Below are 27,516 nucleotides of genomic sequence, written 5' to 3'. Positions count from 1 at the left end.
AGCAGTTAGAGGCCACGGAAGGAGAGTTGTATGGCATTGAAGCTCGTCTGAAGGTTTGTTAACACAGTGTCCAAAGAGGGGCCAGAAGTATACAGAATGGTGTCGTCTGCGTAGAGGTGTATCAGAGAATCACCAGAGCATCATTGATGTATACAGAGAAAAGAGTCGTCCAGAGAATTGAACCCTGTGGCACCCCCATAGAGACTGCCAGAGTTCTGGACAACAGGCCCTCTGATTTGACACACTGAACTCTATCTGAGAAGTAGTTGGTAAACCAGGCAAGGCAATCATTTGAGAAACCAAGGCTGTCGAGTCTGCCAATAAGAATGTGGTGATTGACAGTCGAAAGCCTTGGCCAGGTCGATGAATAAGGCTGCGCAGTAATGTCTCTTATCGATGGCGGTTATGTCGTTTAGGACCTTGAGCGTGGCTGAGGTGCACCCATGACTAGCTCTGAAACCAGATTGCATAGCAGAGAAGGTACAGTGGGATTCGAAATGGTCGGTAATCTGTTTGTTAACTTGCCTTTCAAAGACCTTAGAAAGGCAGGGTAGGATAGATATAGGTTTGTAGCATTTTGGGTCTAGAGTGTCACCCCCTTTGAAGAGGGGGATGACCGCGGCAGCTTTCCAATCTTTGGGAATCTCAGACGATACGAAAGAGGTTGAACAGGCTAGTAATAGGGGTTGCAACAATTTCAGCAGATCATTTTAGAAAGAGAGGGTCCAGATTGTCTAGCCCGGCTGATTTGTAGGGGTCCAGATTTTGCAGCTCTTTCAGAACAGCAATCTGGATTTGGGTGAAGGAGAAATGGTGGGGGCTTTGGCGGGTTACTGTGGAGAGTGCCGGGCAGTTGACCGGGGTAGGGGTAGCCAGGTGGAAAGCATGGCCAGCTGTGGAGAAATGCTTATTGAAATTCTCAATTATAGTGGATTTATCAGTGGTGACAGTTTTCCTAGCCTCAGAGCAGTGGGCAGCTGGGAGGAGGTGCTCTTATTCTCCATGGACTTTACAGTGTCCCAGAACCTTTTTGAGTTAGTACTACAGGATGCAAATTTCTGTTTGAAAAAGCTAGCCTTAGCTTTCCTAACTGCCTGTGTATATTTGTTCCTAAATTCCCTGAAATGTTGCATATCACGGGGGCAATTTGATGCTAATGCAGAACGCCACAGGATGTTTTTGTGCTGGTCAAGGGCAGACAGGTCTGGAGTGAACCATGGACTAAATCTATTCCTAGTTCTACATTTCTTTTGGAATGGGGCATGCTTATTTAAGATGGTGAGGAAGGCACTTTTAAAGAATAGCCAGGCATCATCTACTGACGGGATGAGGTCAATGTCATTCCAGAATACCCCGGCCAGGTCGATTAGAAAGGCCTGCTCACAGAAGTGTTTTAAGGAGCGTTTGACAGTGATGAGGGGTGGTCGTTTGGTCGCAGACCCATTACGGATGCAGGCAATGAGGCAGTGATCGCTGAGATCTTGATTGAAAACAGCAGAGGTGTATTTGGAGGGCGAGTTAGTTAGGATGACATCTATGAGGGTGCCCGTGTTTACGGATTTGGAGTTGTACCTGGTAGATTCATTGATCATTTGTGTGAGATTGAGGGCATCAAGCTTAGATTGTAGGACGGCCGGGGTGTTAAGCATGTCCCAGTTTAGGTCACCTAGTAGCACGAGCTCAGAAGATAGATGGGGGGCAATCAATTCACATATGGTATCGAGGGCACAGCTGGGGGCAGAAGGAGATCTATAGCAAGCGGCAACAGTGAGAGAATTGTTTCTGGAAAGGTGAATTTTTAGAAGTACAAGCTCGAATTGTTTGGGTACAGACTTGGATACAGACTACAGAACTCTGCAGGCTATCTTTGCAGTAGATTGCAACACCGCCCCCTTTGGCAGTTCTATCTTGGCGGAAAATGTTATAGTTAGCGATGGAGATTTCAGGGTTTTTGGTGGTTTTCCTAAGCCAGGATTCAGACACGGCTAAGACATCCGGGGTGGCAGAGTGCGCTAAAGCAGTGAGTAAAACAAACTCAGGGAGTAGGCTTCTAATGTTAACATGCATGAAACCAAGACTTTTACGGTTACAGAAGTCAACAAATGAGAGCACCTGGGTAATGGGAGTGGGGCTAGGCACTGCAGGACTTGGATTAACCTCTACATCACCAGAGGAGAAGTAGGATAAGGGTACGGCTAAAGGCTATACGAACTGGCCGTCTAGCACTTTCGGAACAGAGTAAAAGGAGCAGGTTTCTGGGCTCGATAGCATAGATTCAAGGCATAGTGTACAGACAAAGGTAAGATAGGATGTGAGTACATTGGAGGTAAACCTAGGCATTGAGTAATGATGAGAGAGAGTGTCTCTAGAGACGTTTAAACCAGGTGATGTCATCGCATATGTAGGAGGTGGAACAACATGGTTGGTTAAGGCATATTGAGTAGGGCTAGAGGCTCTACAGTGAAATAAGACAGTAATCACTAACCAGGACAGTAATGGATGAGGCATATTGATATTAGAGAGAGGCATGCGTAGCCAAGTGAACATATGGGTCCAGTGAGTGGTTGGGCTGACTGGGGATACGGCGATTCAGACAGTTAGCAGGCCGATGCTAACAAGCTAGCAGTTAGCAGACCGGGGCAGGCAAGCTAGCAGTTAGCAGACCGGGGCTAGCAAGTTAGCCTTTGGGGGACATCGCGATGGGGGTAAATCTGTTTTTGCCTCTTTGTGCGGTGACATCAATAGACCAGTCGTAGAATTAGTAGGGTTCCATTTAGCTAGCAGGCCTAGCAGGTTAGCAGAATGGTCCTTCAGCGGGCGTCGCGCCTGGAGTCCTTGGGAAGATTATGTCGGTATTCCAGTCGTAGAGGATCGGCGGGGTTCTGTGCCCCATACCGGTAGTAGAAGGGGTCCGGATATTGTAGCCCGGGAGTGGGCTTCGGTGGTAGCACAGGAGCCCTGGCCGGGCTAGCTTCAGGCTAATTGATGCTTGCTCCGGGATGGAAACGCTAGCCAGGAGTGGTCACCCGGGATTGCGGTTAGCTAGTTGCGAAGATCCAGATGAAAATGTTCAGAGTTTGAGGTAGGAATCCAGGGATATGGAGAGAAATAGGTTCGTTATGCTCTGGTTTGAGTCACGTTGTTCGAACTCGCGAGAGCTTTCCGAGGTAAAGGTTAGCTGATGACCGCTAGCAATGGTTTGCTAACTGATAGCTGGTAGGTAGTTATCTTCAATTGGCTATCTTCAGTTGAGGGATTCCAGATCCGAAGTAAATATAAATACTTTCGAAAAAAGCAGATCCACACCACATTGGGTGAGGCGGGTTACAGGAGAGTATTTAGAAGTTGATGTTTAGGAAAATATATATTTTTTTTAAATATGCGAAGAAAAATATGTAAAAAGATATATACAAGGGACAGGACAAAGACAAAGACGTCTGACTACTACGCCATCATTACAGGTGCACCTTGTGCTGGGGACAATAAAAGGCCACTTTAAAATATGCAGTTTTGTCACACAGCACAATGCCACAGATGTCTCAAGTTGAGGAAGCGTGCAATTGGCATGCCAACTGAAGGAATGTCCACCAGAGCTGTTGCCAGAGAATTTAATGTTAATTTCTCTACCATTAACTGCCTCCAATGTTGTTTTAGAAAATGTGGCTGTATGTCCAACCAGCCTCACAACCGCAGACCACGTGTAACCACGCCAGCCCAGGACCTCCACATCTGGTTTCTTCACCGGCGGGATCATCTGAGACTAGCCTCCCCGACGGCTGATGAAACTGAGGAGCATTTCTATCTGTAATCAAGCCCTTTTGTGGGGGAAAACTCATTCCGAGTGGCTTGGCCAGACTCCCAGGCCCACCCATGGCTGCACACCTGCCCTGTCATGTGAAATCCATAGATTAGGGCCTAATTTATTTATTTCAATTGAATGATTTCCTTATATGAACTTTAACTCAGTAAAATAGTTGACATTGCTGCAGTTGCGTTTAGATTTTTGTTCAGTATACTTTGAACATAACTTCTCAATGTACATAGATAGAAGTTAACTAGTTTCTGGAAGATGTGTTTTCTTTCATTCCCTTTCGCATCTAATCATGTCATTGATCCTTTTCCTTTTTGATTGCCCCCCTTTACTAAAAAGACCTAGTTGTCAGTGCTACCAGAGAGAACTTGCCTCTGTATTTCAAAGCTGATTGGAGTGATTATTCATTCAAACAATTCTATTGCAACTATAATAGCACAAACAATTCAGTGCTCGGGTGTGTGTGTTGGTGTGTGTGTTGGTGCACTCGACCCACCTGGAATAGCACAAAGATAAGGAATAGCTCGTAGACAACGGAGACACACAGCCAGAAGCGCCAGTATGCTGGAGAAAAAGAGAGAGATAACAAAATATTATACATTTTAGCATAATCTACACTCCTGGGACATACACAAGGTGCTTTCCTTGTTAACCTCTTGGAACTATAGGGGGTGCTGTTCCGCATTAGCATATTTGTGTCTCCAAATTAAACTGCCTCGTGCTAAATTCTTGATCGTACAATATGCATATTATTGTTATTATTGGATAGAAAACACCTTCTAGTTTCTATAGAAGTTGAAATTTTGTCTCTGAGTTGTACAGAACAATTTCTACAGCACTTTTCATGACAGGGTTCAGATTTCAATTTTTTTTACCTCTGATCTGGGGTCTGTTTTTAAGGCGACAGTGAATGCTATGAAGAAACCGACACTGCCTACGTCTTCCTCTGGGTGTCTGTACGTCATCACGCTTTCAATGGAATCGATGGGATATTCACAGCCAGTATAAAAGACCAAAATGTATAGAGACCGCCCTTTCTCGTCGTGCGCCTGAAGCGTGAAGGGCATCGGACCTGCCTCGTTCCAAATCGTTTTCTAACCAGCAATATTTCTCCGGTCATGTTTTCACTCGTTTTAGGTGTTAAAAACATCAAAATGTAGTTAATTTGAACCGTTTTATAGCAATTTATATCCGTTTAGTGCGATTTTAGAGGAATTTATTTGTTGTGCACTCTGAAACTTTGGACACGTTTTGGGGTGTCGGTCGTTGGTGGTGGACATTTCGAAGGACAGAGGACATCTATCGACCAAAAGACGTTTATAACATAGAAAGGATACATTGCCCAAGAATCTGATGGAAGAACACCTCAAAGTAAGCAATATTTAATATGATAAATCGTGTTTCTGTCGAAATATTTTAAACGCACATTTCGCCATTTTGTTTGGTATAGCTTCACTTGGCGAACCCTGTATTGAAAAGTAAGGATAATTTTAAAAATGTAAATCAGCGGTTGCATTAAGAACTAATTTGTCTTTCGATTCCTGTAAACCCTGTATTTTTTAGTCAAGTATATGATTAGCTATTAATTAAACCAGATCACTCTGAAAGATGGCGACCGACATTTTCAGGCTTGTTTTGCTACTATTTTCATTGTGTAACCACGGTTTTGTATGGCTAAATATGCACCTTTTCGAACAAACTGTATATGTATATTGTAAAATGATGTTACAGGAGTGTCATCGGAAGAATTCTGAGAAGGTTAGTGAAAAAATTAATATCTTTTGGCGATGTTGACTTTTATCGCTCACTTTGGCTAGAATCAATGCTGGGCTGCTATGTGCTATGTGCTACGCTAATATAACGATTTATTGTGTTTTCGCTGTAAGACACTTAGAAAATCTGAAATATTGTCTGTATTCACAGGATCTGTGTCTTTCGATTCGTGTATGCTGTGTATTTTTACGAAATGTTTGATGATTAGTAGTTAGGTAAACACGTTGCTCATTGTAATTATTCTAGTCCATTTGTGACGGTGGGTGCAATTGTAACCTATGGCAGCTACCTGAAATATGCACTTTTTTCTAACAAAACCTATCCCATACCATAAATATGTTATCAGACTGTCATCTAATGAGTTTTTTTGTTGGTTAGGGGCTATAAATATCTTAGTTTAGCCGAATTGGTGATGGCTACTGGTGTTGGTGGACAAATAAAAGATGGTGGATTATGCTAATGTGTTTTTAGGTAATAGATGTACATCTTTACATATTGTGTCTTCCCTGTAAAACATTTTAAAAATCGGAAATGGTGGCTTTATTCACAAGATCTGTATCTTTCATCTGGTGTCTTGGACTTGTGATTTAATGATATTTAGATGCTACTATCTACTTGTGAAGCTATGCTAGCTATGCTAAACAGTGTGTGGGGGGTGGGGGGTGCTCCCGGATCCGGGTTTCTGAGGCAGTAGAAGTTAATTCTTTAGAGTCTAAAACGTTGGAATAGACGTGGAGTGCTAAACTGACATATGGAATTGTTTTAAGATGGTCATACTATCGATCATTTAGCGATTTGATTTCGAATTTTAGGACCCCCTCAGGTATCCCACAAACATATAGATTTTGGCCTTTACAACTAACTAAATCCCACATTGAATAACACATACATAAATGGCAAAAAGGACAGTCCAAAAATGTATCATAAGAAACCAGGTTGACTCATCTGTCCTAAATCTAGCAGATATAAAAAATAACTCACAAAACTACCTTCATACTTCCATTCCTTTTTTTTACCGGTACCGGTTACCTTCAGATGAGTCCCGTGACAGATATCTTCCGTTTAAACTGACAGATATTGCTGGGAATTTTTTAAAATGTAAATTAGATTGATGCACTGGTGAGTCAATCGACTCTAGGGGGTTAACGGGAAAAAACAGTAAATAACCCCAAAACTGAGTCACTAATAAGGACCGCAAGTATGTACAGTACTGGTGAAAGTACGCAACCTTGAGGGACTCCCGTATTCACCGTTCTAGATGTAGAGATATGCAGAGTTAAAATTCACTTGTTGAGTACAGTTTACAAAGAAACTATTAATCCACTTGACCAGTAGAGTTGACACCCAAATTCACCAGTTTATCCACCAGTAGGTACAGTTGGATGGTGTTAAACGCGCTATCTAAGTCAATGAATACAATTTCCACAACACTATTTGCCTTTTGGCCTGTTGTTTTTAGGTACTGGGCCAATCAGTACCTGGAATTATCCCACGGTTCAGTGATAGCTGGAACAGCTTTTGGAACGGTAACGCGTACTGGTCAGCGTATGGCTGAAACGCATTGCTGCTGATGCCGTCTGGACCATATGATTTGTGGTTTGACACATTGAAAGTGTTGCTTGACGTTATTCACAGCGATCTATATATCCACAGCTGGTATGCTGTCTATACTGTCCAAGGACACTTTCTGCTGCGATGTAAAATCACACTTCAAACCTACAATAGAAACTGTTCACATAAACTGAACATGTTCCACAGACATGTGACTAACAGAAATGGAATAATGTGTCCCTGAACAAAGGGGGGTTCAAAATCAAAAGTAAGTCAGTAGCTGGTGTGGCCACCAGCTGCATTAAGTACTGCAAAGCATCTCCTCCTCATGGACTGCACCAGATTTGCCAGTTCTTGCTGTGAGATGTTACCCCACTCTTTCACCAAGGCACCAGCAAGTTCCCGGACATTTCTGGGGGGAATGGACCTGGCCCTCACCCTCCGATCCAACAGGTCCCAGACGTGCTCAATGGGATTGAGATCCAGGCTCTTCGCTGGCCATGGCAGAACACTGACATTCCTGTCTTGCAGGAAATCACACACAGAACGAACTGTATGGCTGGTGGCATTGTTATGCTGGAGGGTCATGTCAGGATGAGCCTGCAGGAAAGTTACCACATGAGAGAAGAGGATGTCTTCCGATTGCCTGCAATGACAACCTCAGTCCAATGATTCTGTGACACTGCCCCTGACCATGACGGACCCTCCATCTCCAAATCGATCCCGCGCCAGAGTACAGGCCTCAGTGTAACGCTCATTCCATCGACTATAAACGCGAATCCGACCATCACCCATCGTGAGACAAAACCGTGACTAGTCACTGAAGAGCACTTTTTTCCCAGTCCTGTCTGTTCCAGCGAAGGTGGGTTTGTGCCTATAGGCGATGTTGTTGCCGGTGATGTCTGGTGAGGACCTGCTTTACAACAGGCCTACAAAGCCCTCAGTCCAGCCTCTCTCAGCCTATTGAGGACAGTCTGAGCACTGGAGGGATTGTGCGTTCCTGGTGCAACTCGGACAGTTGTTGCCATCCAGTGCCTGCCCCGCAGGTGTGATGTTTGGAGGTACCGATCCTGTGCGTCCACTGCGAGGATGATCAGCTGTCCGTCCTGTCTCTCTGTAGCGCTGTCTTAGACGTCTCACAGTACGGACATCGCAATTTATTGTCCTGGCCACATCTGCAGTCGTCATGCCTCCTTGCAACATCCCTAAGGGCACATTCATGCAAATGGGACCCTGGGCATCTTTGTATTGATGTTTTTCAGAGGCAGTAGAAAGGCCTCTTTAGTGTCTTAAGTTTTCATAACTGTGACCTTAATTGCCTACCGTCTGTAAGCTGTTAGTGTCTTAACAACCGTTCCACAGGTGCATGTTCATTAATTGTTTATGGTTCATTGAAAAGCATGGGAAAAAGTGTTTAAACCCTTTACAATGAAGATCTGTGAAGTTTTGGATTTTTACTAATTATCTTTAAAAGACCGGGTCCTGAAAAAGGGACGTTTCTTTTTTTGCTGAATATACAATGGCTCTTTGGTTTGTAGCCTGTGATGGTTTGTAGCCCTTGCCAGGCTTTCCTACTGTCCTTGAAAATGTTTTCTTATTTGTCTTTGTATGCTGCCTTGCACTCCTTGATCTTGCTTTTGAGTTGCCTCTGAATATTTCTCATTTTCTCTTTAGTGCCACCTGATTCAAAAACAACTTTTTAAATTCCAGAGTTACCCACGGTTTATTATCGGGGAAGACGTTGAGACTTTCTTTTTGGGAATAACGAGATCCTCACAGAAACGGACGTACTCAGACAGTATCCGCTGGCACTTCCAGGTCATCGGCAATGTCCATCAGGGCCGCCAAGTCAGTGGACTCTACAGTCATGGAGGGCGTCAGGAATCCAGCTTTTAATCTCCCCTTTTTAGCCTTCTCGCGCTACAAACACGGTTTGTAGAGTCAGATGAGCTGAACTATGTTATGATCTGAACTCCTAAGATTGGGTAGTGCCTTGGAAAAATATGCACCTGTGACATTACCACAGAGGTTCAGACAGGTTTAATTTCAGGTAGGACATGTAACATATTGCTGATATGATGGTAAATGTTCAGATTGCACATGTTAAAGTCTCCCATGATTAGCTTTACTGCTTCTTTACTAGCTTATCAATGCTAACTTAACCCCCATCATAAATGTTTTAATACAAAAGGGGTAGCACTCTAGATTATAAGAGGGCATTTAAATTCCTCACAGCTAGGCCCCAAAACTGAACCCCCACAAATTGTTTCACAGGACTGAGCTACTATTCAAATCCCAATTCAGAACTTCACAGCTGAATGGGACAAGTTGTAAAAGACAAATTCCCAGTTTCCACTGTTCCTGACCAACGCACATGCCGTGATTAAATAAACAAAAAGGTGTTAAACTGGTGGTGCTTGAAACGACACACAGAAAAAGGCCAAATCTGGCTCTGCAAGGCTGCGCGATTTTGGGGGGGGGGGGGCAGATATGTGATCATGAATTGCAATTTTCCAACACTGACGAAATTACCAAGTTAAAACAACTGTCCGGGTAGAGAACATCACTTCTAAAATGAGATCATATGGATTAATACATACTTTGCTAACAGAATACAAGACCAAATGAAACAAATCTTTTCCAACATTGTTATAGGCTACATATGATAATAGGATCATTACACCTACATATAACAAACACATTTTTTATACGATCATCAAAATAGTGTGCTTTAAGCGTAGCACTTATTACATTATGGAGTTTTTAATTTAGCATTTGTTTTTAAACAATTAGCAGCACTCATGTTTTGAACACGCACTGATGTAAAGACGCAGAGTTCCTAAACGTCATAGTGTACCGTCTTTGGTAAAGCCCTTTCTCTCCTCACCAGCATCTAACTGCGCGCTCTAAGTGGGGACACTTGTCACTGGCCATCATGTGCATGCCATGCATAGAGTAAGAGAGGCCGCTTGTTGTATTAAAGGAGGATCAAAGGAGAAAAATCGCAGCCTCTTACGATATGGATATTGCACATGTCAATTTCAAATCTGAATTAGATTTACCGTGCAGCCTTACTCTGCAGGCTCAACGAGTCGGAAAACGTGTTTGTCGGTAGACGACCGAGGGGTGAATGGGTTGAGAGCGAGAGTATCCAAGGCCGGGTGTCAACACCAGCCCAAATTCCTGCCCTGCGCCTGCCACTCCCCACCGCAAAAGGCTATGAGAGGCTCACCTCCACCCCTCCATTTTTATATTAGAGTTGTGAACGGAACATTCCAGTGTCTGTTTCAGTCACACACTGCTGGGTGCAGCCGGGGGATGAAGCCAGTTCCTCTGTCTCTGTGTTCAGACTGAACCGTTTCACAGTGGAACCACAGGTGGTTCCAAAACAGGCCAATTGTAGTTTGCAAAAGACTGCACAAAAAAGACCCAGGAGTGTGTGACAGAAACTGGGGGATTCTGTTCAAAACCCCTAGTGAACGGGTCAATAGTAGGACTGCACAATTGATCGAAATTGCAATGTTGCCATGTGCAATTTCCATATCGCAACAGGCTGCAATTTTTGGAAAAAGGGTCCCCTGGGAAACTCCAACCAACACTTCGGCTCCTACCAGGTCACGACAAATTCTACTGTACCTGGTGTTCTCATTAGCTGTCATTCCAAACACCAACCATAGAAATACAATTTGTCTCTATGATTCCAGCAGTTCACCTAAGTGTTTTGAGCGAAATCACAAGTAAAATCGCAATATTTGGTAAAAAAAAATAATTAAAACGCAATTAGATTTGCCCATATCGTGCAGCCCTAGTCAACGAAATCTTGAACTTTACCCAGCACCAGGATGTTTTTGCCAAAAACCTGGTGGCCTCTACCAGGAGGCTGAACCTTGGTCGCAAGTGGATCTTTCAGCGAGACAATAACCCCAAGCCCACATCAAAATATGTGGCTTGAATTGAAGAGGGCAGTCCATAAGTGCAGATGAAGGGTATCTGTGGCTTGAAGGTTTCTGTAATGGTTCAAGATCCCTTCCAATGTGTTCACCAACTCATTAAAATCATTTTTGGAAAAGGGCATGGTGCTGTTAAGCATCACAAGGGGAGGTATTGAAAGATAATGAAAACATGGGTTCAATCATTTTCACCCCTACCTTTGAGAAGATATCACTTAAAATATGAGCATTTGTATAAAATAATGTAATTTCCCAATTAGTTGTGTTGTGAAAATATAAGGGTGGTATACAGAAGATAGACCTATTTGGTAAAAGACCAAGTACATATTATGGCAAGAACAGCAAAAAAAAAAAAAAAGACAAACAGTCCATCATAACATGAAGGTCAATGAGGAACATTAAGAACTTTTAAAGTTAACTTGTTATGGATAGGGGACCACATTTTCACATTTGGATGAAAAGCGTGCCCAGAGTAAACTGCCTGCTACTCAGTCCCAGTTGCTAATATATGCATATTATTAGATTTGGATAGAAAACACTCAAGTTTCTAAAACTGCTTGAATGATGTCTGTGAGTATAACAGAACTCATATGGCAGGCAAAAACCTGAGAAACAAATCCAACCAGGAAGTGGGAAATCTGAGGTTGGTTGTTTTTCAACTCATTCCCTATTGAAGATAGTGGGATATGGGTCAGGTCGCACTTCCTATGGTTTCCACTAGATGTCAACAGTCTATAGAACCTTGTTTGATACTTCTACTGTGAAGTGGGGCCGAATGAGAGGGGAATGAGTCAGAGGTATGGCAGAATGCTCTGAGCTCGTGACACTCGTTCACGTGAGAGGTAGCTCGCGTTCCATCGCATTTCTGAAGACAAAGGAATTCTCCGGTTGGAACATTATTGAAGATTTATGTTAAAAACATCCTAAAGATTGATTTTATACTTTGTTTGACATGTTTCTACAGACTGTAATATGACTTTTTGTCTGAACTTTTGCCTGGACCTGCCCGCGCGTCGTGAATTTAGATTGTGTACTGAACGCGCGAACCAAAAGGAGTAATTTGGACATAAATGGACTTCATGTAACAAATCAAACATTTGTGGAACTGGGATTCCTGGGAGTGCATTCTGACGAAGATCAAAGGTAAGTGAATATTTATAATGCTATTTCTGACTTATGTTGACTCCAACATGGCGGATATCTTCTTGGGTTGTGTCGTTCTCTGAGCGCCGTACTCAGATTATTGCATGGTTTTCTTTTTCAATAAAGTTTTCAAAATCTGACATAGCGGTTGCATTAAGGAGAAGTATATCTTTAAATCTGTGACTAACACTTGTATCAATGTTTATTATAAATATTTATGTTATTTGATGTGGCTCTGTACAAATTCATGGGATGTTTAAGAGGCAAGCCAAATGTAAACTGAGGTTTTTGGATATAAATATGAACTTGATCGAACAAAACATACATGTATTGAGTAACATGTTGTCCCGGGAGTGTCATCTGCTGAAGAATATCAAAGGTCAGTGATTAATTTTATCAATATTTCTGCTTTGTGTGACTCCTCTCTTTGGTTGAATTTTTATAAAAAAAAAAGAAAAAAGAAAAATCGCTGTATGCAGACTAGTTGCTGACCTAACAATGATATATTCTGCTTTCGCCGAAAAGCTTTTTTGAAAAATCGGGACACTGTGGTTGGATTAACGAGAATTGTATCTTTAAAATGGTGTCTAATACTTGTATGTTTGAGAAAATTGAATTATGAGATTTCTGTTGATTGAATTTGGCGCCCTGCAATTTCATTGGCTGTTGGCGAGGGGTTCCAGTCCTAGACAGGTTAAAGTGCAGTCGCAAAAACCAAGCGCTATGATGAAAAAGGACGATCCAGAGACACCTCTGCTGCAGAAGATAAGTTCATTAGAGTTAACGGCACGTCAGAAATTGCAGCCCGAATAAATGCTTCAGAGTTCAAGTAACGGACACATCGAATGTTCAGAGAGTGCGTGAATCAAGCCTTCATGGTCAAATTCCAGCAAAGAAACCACTACTAAAGGACACCAAGAAACACAAGCAATGGACAGACCGGTGGAAATCTGTTCTGAGTCTAAATTTGAGATTTTGGGGTCCAACTGCCGTGTCTTTGTGAAACGCAGAGTAAGTGAAAGGATGATCTCTGCATGTGTAGTTCCCACCGTGAAGCATGGAGGTGGTGAGATGGTGTGGGGGTGCTTTGCTGGTGACATTGATTTATTTAGAATTCAAGACACACTTAACCAGCATGGCTAACACAGCATTCTGCAGCGGTACACCATCCCATCTGGTTTGCGCTTAGTGGGACTATCATTTGTTTTTCAACAGGACAATGACCCAACTAGTGTTGCACATTTTGGGGAATACTCAGAGGTGGAAACTTTCCGTGGGAATTAACGGGAATATATGCAAATGAACATTAATAACATTTAAATGTAGATGTAGTTTTTAAATGTAGTTTTTTGCAGTGGATATATTTACCATATCATATGGAGACAGAAACATAAACCTTCTACAGTATCATAAGTATACATTGCAAATGATTAATACTTCTAATAGAAATAAAAAAACAATTTAGTTACGAATTGAACTTTAAATGAGTCGATTCTTCGCATGGGATAATTTCACTGAACAATAAAAGAAATTGTATATTGAATGATCCCCAATTATCCATTGCATCTCCCAAAAACGTTTTCAACATACATCTGTAAAACGATAGTCTAGAAACTAAAGCTTTGGTTGTCTTCCTCTCAGGCTTCCATGTCTTATCCTTGATCCTCCTCAATGTCCAACTCTTGGCCATCAGTCTCTGAGGCCTCATCTTCACTGTCACTTTCCAACCTTGAGGATGGCTCGATGTCAGGCTCAAAAAGTTTCAAATTTGCCCAGGTGGCCACCAATTTTTCAACCATTTGCCCACTGAAGTTGGTTACGACGCCAAACTGCAGTCAGGTCAAGACCCTGGTGGAGATGACGAGCACGCAGATGAACTTCCCAGAGACGGTTCCTGACAGTTTGTGCAGAAATTCTTTGGTGTACAAACCCCCAGTTTCATCAGCTGTCCGGGTGGCTGGTCTCAGGCCATGCCGCAGGTGAAGAAGCCGGGTAGTGGATGTCCTGGGCTGGCTTCGTTACACTTGATCTGCGGTTGAACGTACTGCCAAATTCTCGGAAACGACATTGGAGGCAACTTATGGTAGAGAAATGAACATTCAATTCTCTGGCAACAGCTCTGATGGACATTCCTGCAGTCAGCATGCCAATTCCCTCAAAACATGAGACATCTGTGGCATTGTCTTGTGTGCGTGCACCTGCACATTTTCGAGTAGCCTTTTATTGTCCCCAGCACTCGGTGTACCTGTGTAATGATCATGCTGTTTAATCAGCGTCTTGATATGCCACCCCTGTCAGGTGGATGGATTATCTTGGCAAAGGAGAAATGCTCACTAACAGGAATATAAACAAATTTATGCACAAAATTTGAGAGAAATAATTTTATTCAGTATAGATACACTATATACACACACACAAAAGCATGTGAACACCCCTTAAAGTTTGTGGATTTGGCTATTTCAGCCACACCCGTTGCTGACAAGGCTATAAAATTGAGCACACAGTCATGCAATCTTCAGACAAACATTGGCAGTAGAATGGCCTTAGTGAAGAGCTCAGTGACTTTCAATGTGGCACCGTCATAGGATGACACCTTTCCAACAAGTCAGTTCGTAATACATACAATTTTAATAAATGTATGCCCTGCTAGATCTGCCCCGGTCAACTGTAAGTGCTGTTACTGTGAAATGGAAACGTCTAGGAGCAACAACAGCTCAACCGCAAAGTGGTAGGTAAAAAGCTCATAGGATGGGACCGCAGAGTCCTGAAGCGTGTAAAAATAGTCTGTCCTCGGTTGCAACACTCACTTCCAAGTTCAAAACTGCCTCTGGAAGCAACGTCAGCACAAGAACTGTTCGTCGGGAGCATCATGAAATGGTTTTCCATGACCGAGCAGCCGCACACAAGCCTAACATCACCATGAGTAACGGCAAGCATTGGCTGGAGTGGAGTAAAGCGCGCCGCCATTGGCCTCTGGAGCAGTGGGAATGTGTTCTCTGGAGTGACAAATCACGCTTCACCATCTGGCAGTCCGACGTACGAAACTGGATTTGGCGGATGTATTGTAATCCCTATGTAATCTGACGCAGTGTATGTAATCTGTATGCATTTCACACACAGCCGGTATAGTCTTCATGGCCCACTCCATTATAATGTAATTCCTATGTAATCTGATGCAGAGTATGTAATCTGTATGTATTTCACACAGGCCGGGATAGTCTTCATGGCCCACTCCATTGTAATGTAATCTGATGCAGTGTATGTAATCTGTATGTACTTTACACATAGTCGGGATAGTCTTCATGGCCCACTCCATTGCAATGTAATCCCTATGTAATCTGTATGTACTTTACACACAGTCGGGATAGTCTTCATGGCCCACTCCATTGCAATGTAATCCCTATGTAATCTGTATGTACTTCACACACAGCCGGTATAGTCTTCATGGCCCACTCCATTGCAATGTAATCCCTATGTAATCTGTATGCACTTTACACACAGTCGGGATAGTCTTCATGGCCCACTCCATTGTAATGTAATCTGATGCAGTGTATGTAATCTGTATGACTTTACACACAGTCGGTATAGTCTTCATGACCCACTCCATTGCAATGTAATCCCTATGTAATCTGTATGCACTTTACACACAGTCGGGATAGTCTTCATGGCCCACTCCATTGTAATGTAATCTGATGCAGTGTATGTAATCTGTATGACTTTACACACAGTCGGTATAGTCTTCATGACCCACTCCATTGCAATGTAATCCCTATGTAATCTGTATGCACTTTACACACAGTCGGGATAGTCTTCATGACCCACTCCATTGCTGTGCCTCCAAACATCTCTATTGATCTAAAAGCAGACAGGCATTCTTTCTCTCCCCACTAAAGACATTTTCAGAGGAAGAAGAACATACCTGCTCTTTACACCCTAGTATCTCTATTTGCACATTCATCATCTGCCCATCTAGCACTCCACTGTTAATTGCTAATTGTAATTACTTCGCCACTACGGCCTATTTATTGCCCTACCTCCCTAATCTCACCACATTTGCACACAATGTATATAGACTTTTCTATTGTGTTATTGACTGCATGTTTGGTTCATATCATGTGTAACTCTGTTGTTTGTGTCGCACTGCTGTGCTTTATCTTGGCCAGGTCGTAGCTGTAAGTGAGAACTGGTTCTCAACTGGCCTACCTGGTTCAAATAAAGGTGAGATATAAAAATAAAACACCAGAGAGCACTGCACCATTAGAGAGTTTGATTTAACACCTGTGCTTGCCACGGCAGTTGGCAACTTTTTAATGGTTTGACATGTACACAGTGCTGCTGCAGCACCACCGCCGTTGAAAGCAGTGACTCACCGTATCTTGGGAAGAATATTAGAGGGATGCCGCTTTTCAGTTTCACAAAAGCGTCAACTTCCTCTTTTCTTCTTTCAAAGTGTAAAAGTGACCATGTTGACTCACTAGCGGTGTCTCGTTGGACAGGATGTTGTTTTGCTGCGAGCGTGTCCCGTATCATATGTCAATGCACACAGCCTACGTATCAAAAGGCTTACACTGTCTGCAACTTCTGAGGACTGGCAGGCTCGTATTAACTGAAGTACAACAGCATGGAGAAGCAGAAATGTGAAGGGTATTTGCCCTGCGGGTGGAGGTGGTGTTACCTGGATGTGGTCTGGTGAACGGGCCATCTTTGGCTTGAGTCACTCCAAAGCAGAGGAACACAAGGATACTGGCCACGATCCCTCTGGTAGAAAAGCACAAGCAGACTTAAGTAAATAGAACAACGAATGATAAACTCACATACAGCTCAGTCCTCTTTACAGGACGACTAAAATATACATTTAGAATATTATGACGTCTAAATACATGGACTGGAATACATGGTTTGCATTGAAATAGTATTTGACCAATGTTTTGGCTAAAGAGCATAAATCATAATTTTACTTTCAACCCTCCTTAGAGGTTCTTTCTGTAGGTCAAGGTGGGTGAAAGAGCAAGTTTGAGAGGTCGAAGACCAGGAAAGTTAACGACAGGGCCCAGGCAAGCTGAGTATATGTGGCATGCTCGCTATAAGGCATTCAGGGTTGTATCTCAATCCACACAGCCTCATCTCCTTTCACCACACCCATCTGAGAGACCTGGATCGACACAATATTGCAAACGGCATTACGCCTAGGAGGGCATGTGTGCTTTTATCCATCATGTCCTTTCAGATCAGTGCACGTGACTGAAGAGGCGACAAGGTGAGAAATCCCAGGTGCGTGAGTCAACCACCCCCAGGGGATCAGTACATTCAGGTGAAGGCTTTCAGCCAGGCATGCAGTAGGGCAGTGCCATCGGTTGTGACCCGGGGGGGGGGGGGGGGGGGGGGGGGGAGTTGTAGCGGGCTCTAATCTGGGCCTCGCTGACCACGGCAAATCCCGTTAATGACCGTCGGATTGTCAGTACAGATAACAGGAATAGCTGGTTGGGGTTAACTCCTAAGTAACGCCGGCACGCATACTACACACAGAAACAAGCGTGCAAACACACTTCCTCTGTCTGAAGACTCCCCAATGCTGCCAAATTCCTCTGCTCGCAAAACTCACTGCAATTGCTTAAGACCATGCAAAGGCTCTTCAAGTTCTTACTTACATTATAGTCCCAAAATGTACAAAAAAAAAGTAGATGTTAATGACTAGTACCAAAGCAGGGGAGTGGGAAAAGAAACAGTCCTCTGGTCTCCGAAGCATCCATTAGTCAAAACCTAGCTTTTCCCCCACATTATATCTACGCCTTGCCATCTTAGATGTATTCTCCAACAGTCGTTAATATTTAAGCGCTGGCCATCTCTTTCATAATAGTGCGATTTCTACTAGGCTTCACAGCATCTTTACGCTACAGAACTTAGTACGAGTTGAGCACGTATTACTACCGTGCAACATATATTTTGACATTTCAAAATAAAGTGCTCAAGAACGGAACAGTCCAAGCTAAAAAAAAATAGGAGGAACCTAAAAGTCTGTGTGCTGACTGCGCTACAAGCCAGCTGGGCTGAAGGTGACTGGCTGGTTCGGAGGCGGAAGTGACTCATTTGACACAAGCAGTCGTGACTAAGTGCGTGTAAGTGCATGATTATACAGGACGTCATGGAAGAGACGGCGTGAGTGCGGAACCGAATGGCTGACCTTTTAGTGTTGTACGTCGTATCCTGGGGTGTCTCCTCCAACAGAGTGACATAGACCAACACGCATGTGAGAATGAACAGCACAGTGACTGTATGTGCTCTCCTGCAACGAGAGAGAGGGAGGGTGAGGAGAGAGAAAGGCAATCAATGACAGTGTGGCAAGTAGAATCAGCAACATTCATTGGCTGGACATGCAATGAGCAGACGTGACTAAGAGAAAGTTGAGCTTTTTGGGCGAATTCAGTTCAATGACAACAGATAGTTAATGTCCACTTTGCCATGCATGTGCTGATACTGGGCTGTTATACCATTCCTCCATACAGCATCCTAGTTTGAGTACACTTAAGAGAGTTTCCTTTTCCCCACAGTTAAGTGTGCTGCATAGGAACAGGCCACATTGCATGTTTCAAGTATGCACACACAATCTACAGACACTGATTACCCAAAAGGACTGGTAGGGGCAGGGAAAAGAAAAAACAGAGGGAATGTTAACGATAGGTCGGAGGTTGTTCAAGAGGGTAAATGGTGTGAAAGAGCAATAGAGGAAGGAGGGAGAAGGGTGGAAGAACGGGAGAGGACATTGAGCGCAGGGGTCACAGAATCCCTCTGAGGTACGACGCCTGTCTGCCAGCATTCTTGAGAGAGACGGGGTGAGAATAGGGCTAGGCGATACATCCAATTCATTAAATTCATTTGGACTTATGTTTACGCGCGATATTCCAAACGCAATTTATTTTAAAAAATTTAAACAAGCGTTTATGCCCGCTTGTTCTCATGTGGTCTTTTTGGTCTCATCTCCTTCTGTGCTGGGTGCACCTTCCCATTTACACCAGAGATCTGTATACACAGTGCCTTCAGAAAGTATTCACACCCCTAGACTTTATCTACATTTTGTTGTGTTACAACCTGAAGAAGTTAAAATCGATTGAATTGAGATTGTGTCACTGATCTATACACAAAATACCCCAGAATGTCAGTGGATTTTTTTTTTTTTTTACATTTACAAATGAAAAGATGAATTATCTTGAGGCAATAAGTATTCAATCCTTTTGTTATGGCAAGCCTAAATAAGTTCAGAAGTAAAATTTAAAAAATTAAAAAGTCTAAATAACTTGCAAGGACTCACTCGGTGTGCATTGATAGTGTTTAACATGATTTTTCAATGACTACCTCAGCTCTACGCCACACACATACTGATAATTGTAAAGGTTCCTCAGTCAAGCAGTGAATTTCAAGCACAGCTTAAACCACAAAGACCAGGGAGGTTTTCCACAAAAGGGCATCTATTGGTAGATGGGCAAAACGAAAAAAAAAAGCAGGCATTGAATATCCCTTTGAGCATGGTGCAGTTAATTATACTTCTGATGGTGTATCAATACACCCGTCACTACAAAGACAGGCGCCCTTCCTAACTCAGTTGCCGGAGAAGCCCCTCCCGGTGCCACTCAAAACAACAAAGATGAGATCACTTTTCCCTCTCTGACAAGTGGTTTCAACTCGCTAATTGCATTTGAGGTTTGGTCTGGGTCATATGGACACCGGAACACATTTTACTGTAACAGAGAAGATAACCTTTACTCCTCAAAGCAGACACTACTAAAACGGGAAGATTCAAATTAACATTGATTCTGGAAATTGAATGCTTAATTTGTCACACATGGCATTGCTGTACCATGTACCGCTAGAAGCATTTTAGCCAAAGACTGTTATACTACCTGTCAAGTCTGTTTTACAAATGTGCAATCATTGCGAGAAATAAGGTAGGCCACTTGATTTCAAATCTGAACAAAGTGGACAGGCTAGCATGCTATTCAAACAGTTGGAGACAGACAGAAGGGTGTGTATGACGATTCAACTGTTCTGCCTTGTTAGTTAGCAAATAGATCTAAGTTGGCTAAACTTGAAATATAAAGATCAGCTAGCTACTGATTAGCACGTGGGCTTGTGATTGAGAGATAGAAAATTGACAAAGTTGTCAAAAACAATAATGCCTGCTGCAAGAAGTGAGTCAATATTAGTGAATGTGGCAGGGCTTGAAAACTAATAGACTACGAAGGGAAACCCAGCCGGGAGCTGCCCAGTGACACGAACCTACCAGACGAGCTAAATGCGGCAATCAACACTGAAGCATGCATGAGAGCACCAGCTGTTCCGGCCGACTGCGTGATCACGCTCTCCGTAGCCGGTGGGCAAGACCTTTAAACAGGTAAAAATTCAAAGCTGTGGGGCCAGACGGATTACCAGGACGTGTACTCAAAGCATGTGCGGTCCAACTGGCAAGTGTATTCACTGACATTTTCAACTCGTCCCTGACCAAGTCTATAATACCTACATGTTGTTTCAAGCAGACCACCATAGTCCATGTGCCCAAGGAAGTGAAGGTAACCTGCGTAAGTGATTATCGCTCGTAGCACTCACGTCGGTAGCCATGAAGTGCTTTGAAAAGCTGGTCATTGAGCACATCAACAGCATCCTCCCGGAACCCTAGACCCACTCCAATTCACATACCGCACCAACAGGTCCACAGATGAGGCAATCACACTCTACACTGCCCTTTCCCAGCTGGACAAAAGAAACACCAATGTGAGAATGCTGATCATTGACTACAGCTCAGCATTTAACACCATAGTGACAACAAAACTCATCACTAAGCTAAGAACCCTTTGACCAAACACCTCGCTCTGCAACTGGATCCTGGACTTCCTGACGGGCCACCCCCAGGTGGTAATGGTAGGCCACTCTAATCCTCAACACTGGGGCCCCTCAGGGGTGCGTGCTTAGTCCCCTCCTATACTCCCTGTTCACCCACGACTGCGTGGCCAAACACGACTCCAACACCATCATTAAGATTGCTGACGACACAACAGTGGTAGGCCGGATTACCAACAATGATGACGGCCTGTAGGGAGGTCAGAGAACTGCAGTGTGGTGCCAGGAAAACACCCTCTCCCTCAATGTGAGCAAGACAAAGATGCTGATCGTGGACCATAGGAAAAAGCGGGCCGAACAGGCCTCCATTAACGTCGACAGGGCTGTAATGTCCACATCACCAACAAACTAACGTGGTCCAAACACACCAAGGAGGTCGTGAAGAGGTCACAATGTTACATTTTTGCAGTTCTACTACATGATATCTTTCAAAAAAAGGCCCATTAGAAAGGATGACCAACACATACTGACCAGCTCATGTTATAGACAGAAGCGTGATACATGGCAGATCAATCCAAATTCCTCTTTGCATGTCCAGCCAATGCATTATCTCAGCCAATCATGGCTAGCGGGAAGATTCCTGTCTTTTTCCGTGGCTAAATCAACTAGGCTCAATTTAAAAATTGAATTCATATTTCCAGATGGAATACAAGTTCGTTATTAGGCACACGAAAGTTCCCATGTTCCAGGAGGCATTTCTGCCCCAAAAAATGCCTTTTGATTAAAAAAATATGTTTACGTTCAAAATGGCTCCTGTGAAGTAGTGACACGCAACATACGCCTAGTTTCCTGAAACAAATCACATTTACATAAGAATTCAGACCCTTTACTCAGTACTTTGTTGAAGCACCTTTGTCAGCGATTACAGCCTTGAGTCTTCATGGATATGACGCTACAAGCTTGGAACACCTGTATTTGGAGAGTTTCTCCCATTCTTCTCTGCAGATCCTCTCAAGCTCTGTCAGGTTGGATGGGGAGCGTCTCCAGGGATGTTTGATTGGGTTCAAGTCCGAGCTCTGGCTAGGCCACTCAAGGACATTTAGAGACTTGTCCCGAAGCCACTCCTGCATTGTCTTAGGGTCATTGTCCTGTTGGAAGGTGAACCTTCGCCCCAGTCGGAGGTCTTCATCAATGATCTCTCAGTACTTTGATCAGTTAATCTTTCCTGACTAGTCTCCCAGTCCCAGCCACTGAAAAACATCCCACAGCATGATACTGCTACCACCATGCGTCACCGTAGGGATGGTGCCAGGTTTCCTCCGGTCGTGACGCTTGGCATTCAGGACAAAGAGTTCAATCTTGTTTTCATCAGACCAGAGAATATGGTTTCTCATGGTCAAAGTCCTTTAGGTAGCTTTTGGCAAACTCCAAGCAGGCTGTCATGTCCCTTTTACTGAAGAGTGGCTTCCGTCTGGCCACTCTACCATAATGCCCTGATAGGTGGAGTGGTGCAGAGATGGTTGTCTTTCTGTAAGTTTCTCCCATCTCCATAGAGGAACTCTGGAGCTCTGTCAGTGACCATTGGATTCTTGGTTACCTCCCTGACCAAAGTCCTTCTCCCCCGATTGCTCAGTTTGGCGGGACAGCCAGCTCTAGGAAGAGTCTTGGTGGTTTCCAAACTTCTTCTATTTAAGAATGGAGGCCACTGTGTTCTTGGGGACCTTCAATGTTGCAGAAATATTAATGGTATCCTTCCCCAGATATGTGCCTCGACACAATCATGTCTCAAAGCTCTACGGACAATTCATTCGACCTCAAGGCTTGGTTTTTGCTCTGACGTGCAATGTCAACTGCGGGACCTTATTTAGACAGGTGTGTGCCTTTCCAAATCATGTCCAATAAATGTACTTTACCACAGGTGGACACCAATCAAGTTGACCACAGGTGGACACCAATCAAGAAACATCAAGGATGATTAATTGAAAACAGGATGCACCTGAGCTCAATTTCAAATCTTTTAGCAAAGGATCTGAATACTTATGTAAATAATGTATGTTTTTATATATTTCTAATACATTTGCAAAAAATGTAAAAATACGTTTTTGCTTTGTCATTATGGTCAAAAGTTTTGAGAATGACACAAATATAAAATTTTCACAAAGTCTGCTGCCTCGGCTCATATGATGGCAATTTGCATTTACTCCAGAATGTTATGAAAAGTGATCAGATGAATTGTAATTAATTGTAAAGTCCCTCTTTGCCATGCAAATGAACTGAATCCCCAAAAACATTTCCACAGCATTTCAGCCCTGCCACAAAAGGACCAGCTGACATCATGTCAGTGATTCTCTCGTTAACACAGGTGTGAGTGTTGACGAGGACCAACAGTTCTATTTTTGTTTCATCAGACCAGAGGACATTTCTCCAAAAAGTAAGATCTCTGTCCCCATGGAGTGGCCATCACAAAGACCTGACCTCAATCCTATAGGACATTTGTGGGCAGAACTGAAAAAGCGTCTGAGCAAGGAGGCCTACAAACCTGACTCAGGTACACCAGCTCTTTCAGGAAGAATGGGCCAAGGGGTATAAATACTTTGAATACACACTTTTACACTTATCATATGATGCTGCAACGCCGTTCTTCATTTGACTCTTATCTATCCTGATGCCTCGTTACTTTACCCTGCCTTCATGTACAAATCTACCTCAAATACCTCATACCCCTGCACATTGATCTGGTACTCCCTGTATATAGCTCCATCCTGTGCATTTTATTCCTTGTGTTACTATTTTCTTTTATTATAACTTATTTTACTCTGCATCGTTGGGAAGGGCTCTTAAGTAAGCACTTCACAGTTAAGTCTACACCCGTTTTATTCGGGGCATGTGACAAATATTTTATTTTAGATTTGATCCGAATCACATCTGTGAAAGAGCTGTTAATTTGGCTCTCTGATTTGCATACTGCTACGAATACTTTTTGAGCTCCAGGCAACAATTATTTGGAGAGATCTTATAAAAACCTTATCTGAAGATGGTAATTCCTGTCTGCAGGAACAATAGGTAGTGAGGAGAGAGCCCATACTAATTTTTGTAAAGTGTTAAAAAAAAAATCAACTTTTTTTTTTATTGAACACACATTTCACAATCTGAGATAATGGTAGGTAACTTTTTAGGCATGTCGCTTTCAGTTTAACAGAGACAAAAGATCTGTCTCACCAAAAACACTCAAAATGTCCATCACAAATACACGGGGGCATAAAAAACCTGTCCGAGCTTGTATTCCAGTGGCATGTGACAAATTTACATTTAACCTTGAATTCATAGCCCACATAAATAGCAGAGCTGTCCCTTTCTAAAGAGCCCCAGGCACTGTCACGTCAATAGCCAACAATGACAGCCTTCAGTTTGGGAGAATAAAATGACCTGCCATTGATCAGCAGCACTCACCAGAAAAAGGTGTTGGTTCCGTCATCGAATACTTCAGACTCCGTGTTTCGCCTAGAAAGGTTGTCTCGGGAAACTTGTTTAGCAGATTTGTGTTTGGTTGGAGTCGCCGGGGTCACTGCGTGGTGGGGAGAACCGGACACTGACGGGTCCGATGAGACATTATTGACCTGCTCCTCCGCAGCATTGGCAGGTTTGCCAGTGACAAGCGCCATGCTGCTCCTCTTCGAGTCAGGCTTGGTCATTGTGACCTGAATCCCTAGGTTGAGTAGATATCTTCTGTTATAACAGAATATCTTCTGTTATTTCACTGCGTGTCATCCAAAACAGCCCCACCCAAGTCTGTCAGCATCTGAAGCGGGTTGAGATAGTAAAACACACCGTTAATTGAAAAGCACATGTGAAGTTCATGGGAGCATGTTAAATCTGGTGTCAAATGAAAGTTAGGAGTCTATATTTGAGAAATTACGGCATATGTAACCACCTCAAAGATTTTCCATCCTAAAAGTTAGGGATAAGCAAAGGCTTTTATATTTGGACCGAGTTTGGGAAACCCTGCCATTGATTTCCAGTCAAGTCTGTGGTATCTGCTAGTATGATAGCAGATACCATAGACTTCGAGTCATTGCGCAAACGCTAGTTAGGATTGTCTCGAAAAAATCCGCGAGTTCATCCGACTCTGGGGATGTAGATAAAGGGGCCTCGTTGCCTAAATATCCCTTTAAACAGGTGCAAGAAATACATCAAAACATAACAATGCTGAAGACCCCTGCCAACTAATAACTTAAATATTTAGTTATTGAGAAATTATTTGCCTTGTGTACGTTTAAGAAACATTGCCCTGGACCTTTAAGGAATACTTCGGGATTTTGGCAGAGGCTCTTTATATACTTCCTCAGTCAGAACTTATAGATACCATTTTATTTATCTGCGTACAGTTTGAAGGAAGTTGCTAACTAGCACAATTGCTACCTAGCGATAGCGCAATGACTGAAAGTCTATATACCCATTAGACTTCCATTCATTGCGCTAACGGTAGTTAGCATTGGCTCACGAAACTACCTTCATACTGGACACGGAGACATAAAAACGGTATCCACGAGTTCGTCGGACTCGTGAGGAGTAGATGAATGGCCTCATTGCCAAAATCCCGAAGTATTCCTTTAATTCTGTTACCAAAAACCCACATATCTTTAAGATATTTTCTTATTTCTCTCATGCAGGGATGATAATGATAGTCTACCTTTTCTTGTGTGAACTAAGACCTTCCCGTTAATACACGTTTTTACTGATAGCTATATGGCTTATGAATTATTAAGTGATTAAAACTTAAAATTCTGTCACCAAATTGAATTGGCTACAAAGGGAAATCATTATCACAAATACAGATATAAATTCCGAAATTAACCTAGGGCTCTCCCATCCGGACCCGATATAGATAAACGAACCTCTGTTGTAATGGTGAGAGGATAGTGTGTAATCGAACTGAGATTCACGATCAAGGGCAGGGACGTCCAATGGACCCCGGATAGCACTGGTCCTTCATGAATGACATGTTAGAACAGTGTTACCACGAGCTGTTTTCTCTAATTGACCTTGTAAATGCCCGGGCCAGACAATTCATGCCAACACAAGCAAACATGACACAATGTATACATTTATATTAACGCGATGACTTGCTACAAATGTTCCCGTGCCACAACGATTATGCTATAATAACATTGTTGTATTGATACATTGCCGAAGAACAAAAAAAACATCTCGCTAGCTAGCTAGCCATTTTCCACCCACCACAAATCTAAGAAATGTACCACTTATTCCAACTGTTCATACCCCGCAAATGTTGTGTCACTGCAAATAAGATAGCTAAATACATCAGTTCAATGTCAGACTGTGGCTAACTGGATAGTTACATAAATGATAGTCATTACGCAATTTGCAAACCACTGATGATAGCCTATAAAGCCAGACCCAGTGTCTACAGCTCTCCAAGCTAGCAACTGTAGCTAACGTTAGCTAATCCAACCTGGACACATGGGCATTCCGTCTAGCGGTCTAGAGTGATGACTCGCGAACAAAAAAAATAGAATGTGAGCGTCGTCAAATTCGCATATAACTGGCTTGTAAACGACGGGTTGATCACATAAGGCGACTCCCCTCTTAGATAGTGCTACACAAATAATTGTCTCTCCACGCAACGTCCAGTTTGTGGAAAAGCTACTGTTGCTACCCAACTTACCTGTAACGTTGGCTCGAAAATGATTTCAGGAGATGCGAACAAACATATTGTGGTGGCCGCTTTTGTCGTCACTTCCTTCTGGATCAGCATACACATAATCCCATTGCGTCACCAAATGTGTCGTTTTCGTCATTTATTTTACTCAAAGATAACTGTGCCACAGATTTTCTTTAGAATATTTATAGTGAATAAGAATATCTATATTACTGACATAGATCTATATAGATATTGATTTTCTAATCTGTATAAGTAAAGACTATAAAATATATATTATATAGCTCATAGCTTCCCTAATACTCTTCTTATGTGATTCATAATTTCAGGTTCAAACATCTCCCCCATGGTTTCTCTTTTGAACATTTGAAGAGTGTTCAGATGTATTCTGGAGAAAAGACAGGTTACAATTAATGCAGAATAGGTCTGTCAGCAGGCAACAATACAACTGAATAGCCAAAAATAATTTGAATTTAACCCAAATGTTCTTGATTCCCCTTTAGCCTATAGGCTAAAACAGATTAAGTGCCTCAACATCAGTCTGTCTTTTATACTTAGTCACTCCACTACTGTCAGAACATGTCTTGGGCTAAAGTGTTAAAAACTTTTGTCAAAGTGATAGATCTTGTCATGATTGATCTTTGACTGGATGTGTAGATAGCAGAAGATTATCATAGCGAACATCTGTTCACCAGACTGAATATGGAATATCCTACAGAAATCCTGGCGAAAATCTCCAAAAAGTGTCACACCATCTATATCTTCCTTTTGTGTGGGTT

At 42.8% G+C, this 27,516-nt stretch overlaps 1 protein-coding gene across 3 annotated transcripts in view; it reads right to left on the bottom strand.

Annotated features, from left to right (window-relative positions):
• ptdss2 (phosphatidylserine synthase 2) overlaps positions 1-26,847 on the bottom strand; it is a 41,716-nt gene extending 14,869 nt beyond the window's left edge. Inside the window, exons 1-5 of one of the 3 annotated variants that reach the window (XM_055934926.1) lie at positions 26,744-26,847; positions 24,508-24,856; positions 18,410-18,511; positions 16,904-16,986; positions 4,308-4,375 (exon numbers count right to left, since the gene is read on the bottom strand). In XM_055934926.1, the coding sequence (XP_055790901.1) occupies positions 4,308-4,375; positions 16,904-16,986; positions 18,410-18,511; positions 24,508-24,749 (495 nt within the window). In that variant the 5' untranslated portion in view covers positions 24,750-24,856; positions 26,744-26,847. The other 2 variants (XM_055934929.1, XM_055934928.1) reach the window with 2 other exon arrangements.
• Positions 26,848-27,516: the final 669 nt, after the last annotated feature.

This window comes from Salvelinus fontinalis, chromosome 9 (assembly GCF_029448725.1).
Source record: "Salvelinus fontinalis isolate EN_2023a chromosome 9, ASM2944872v1, whole genome shotgun sequence".
Taxonomy (NCBI): Eukaryota; Metazoa; Chordata; class Actinopteri; order Salmoniformes; family Salmonidae; genus Salvelinus; species Salvelinus fontinalis.
Note: the sequence above shows the minus strand (reverse complement) of the source record. Positions and strands in the feature narration are given on the sequence as shown.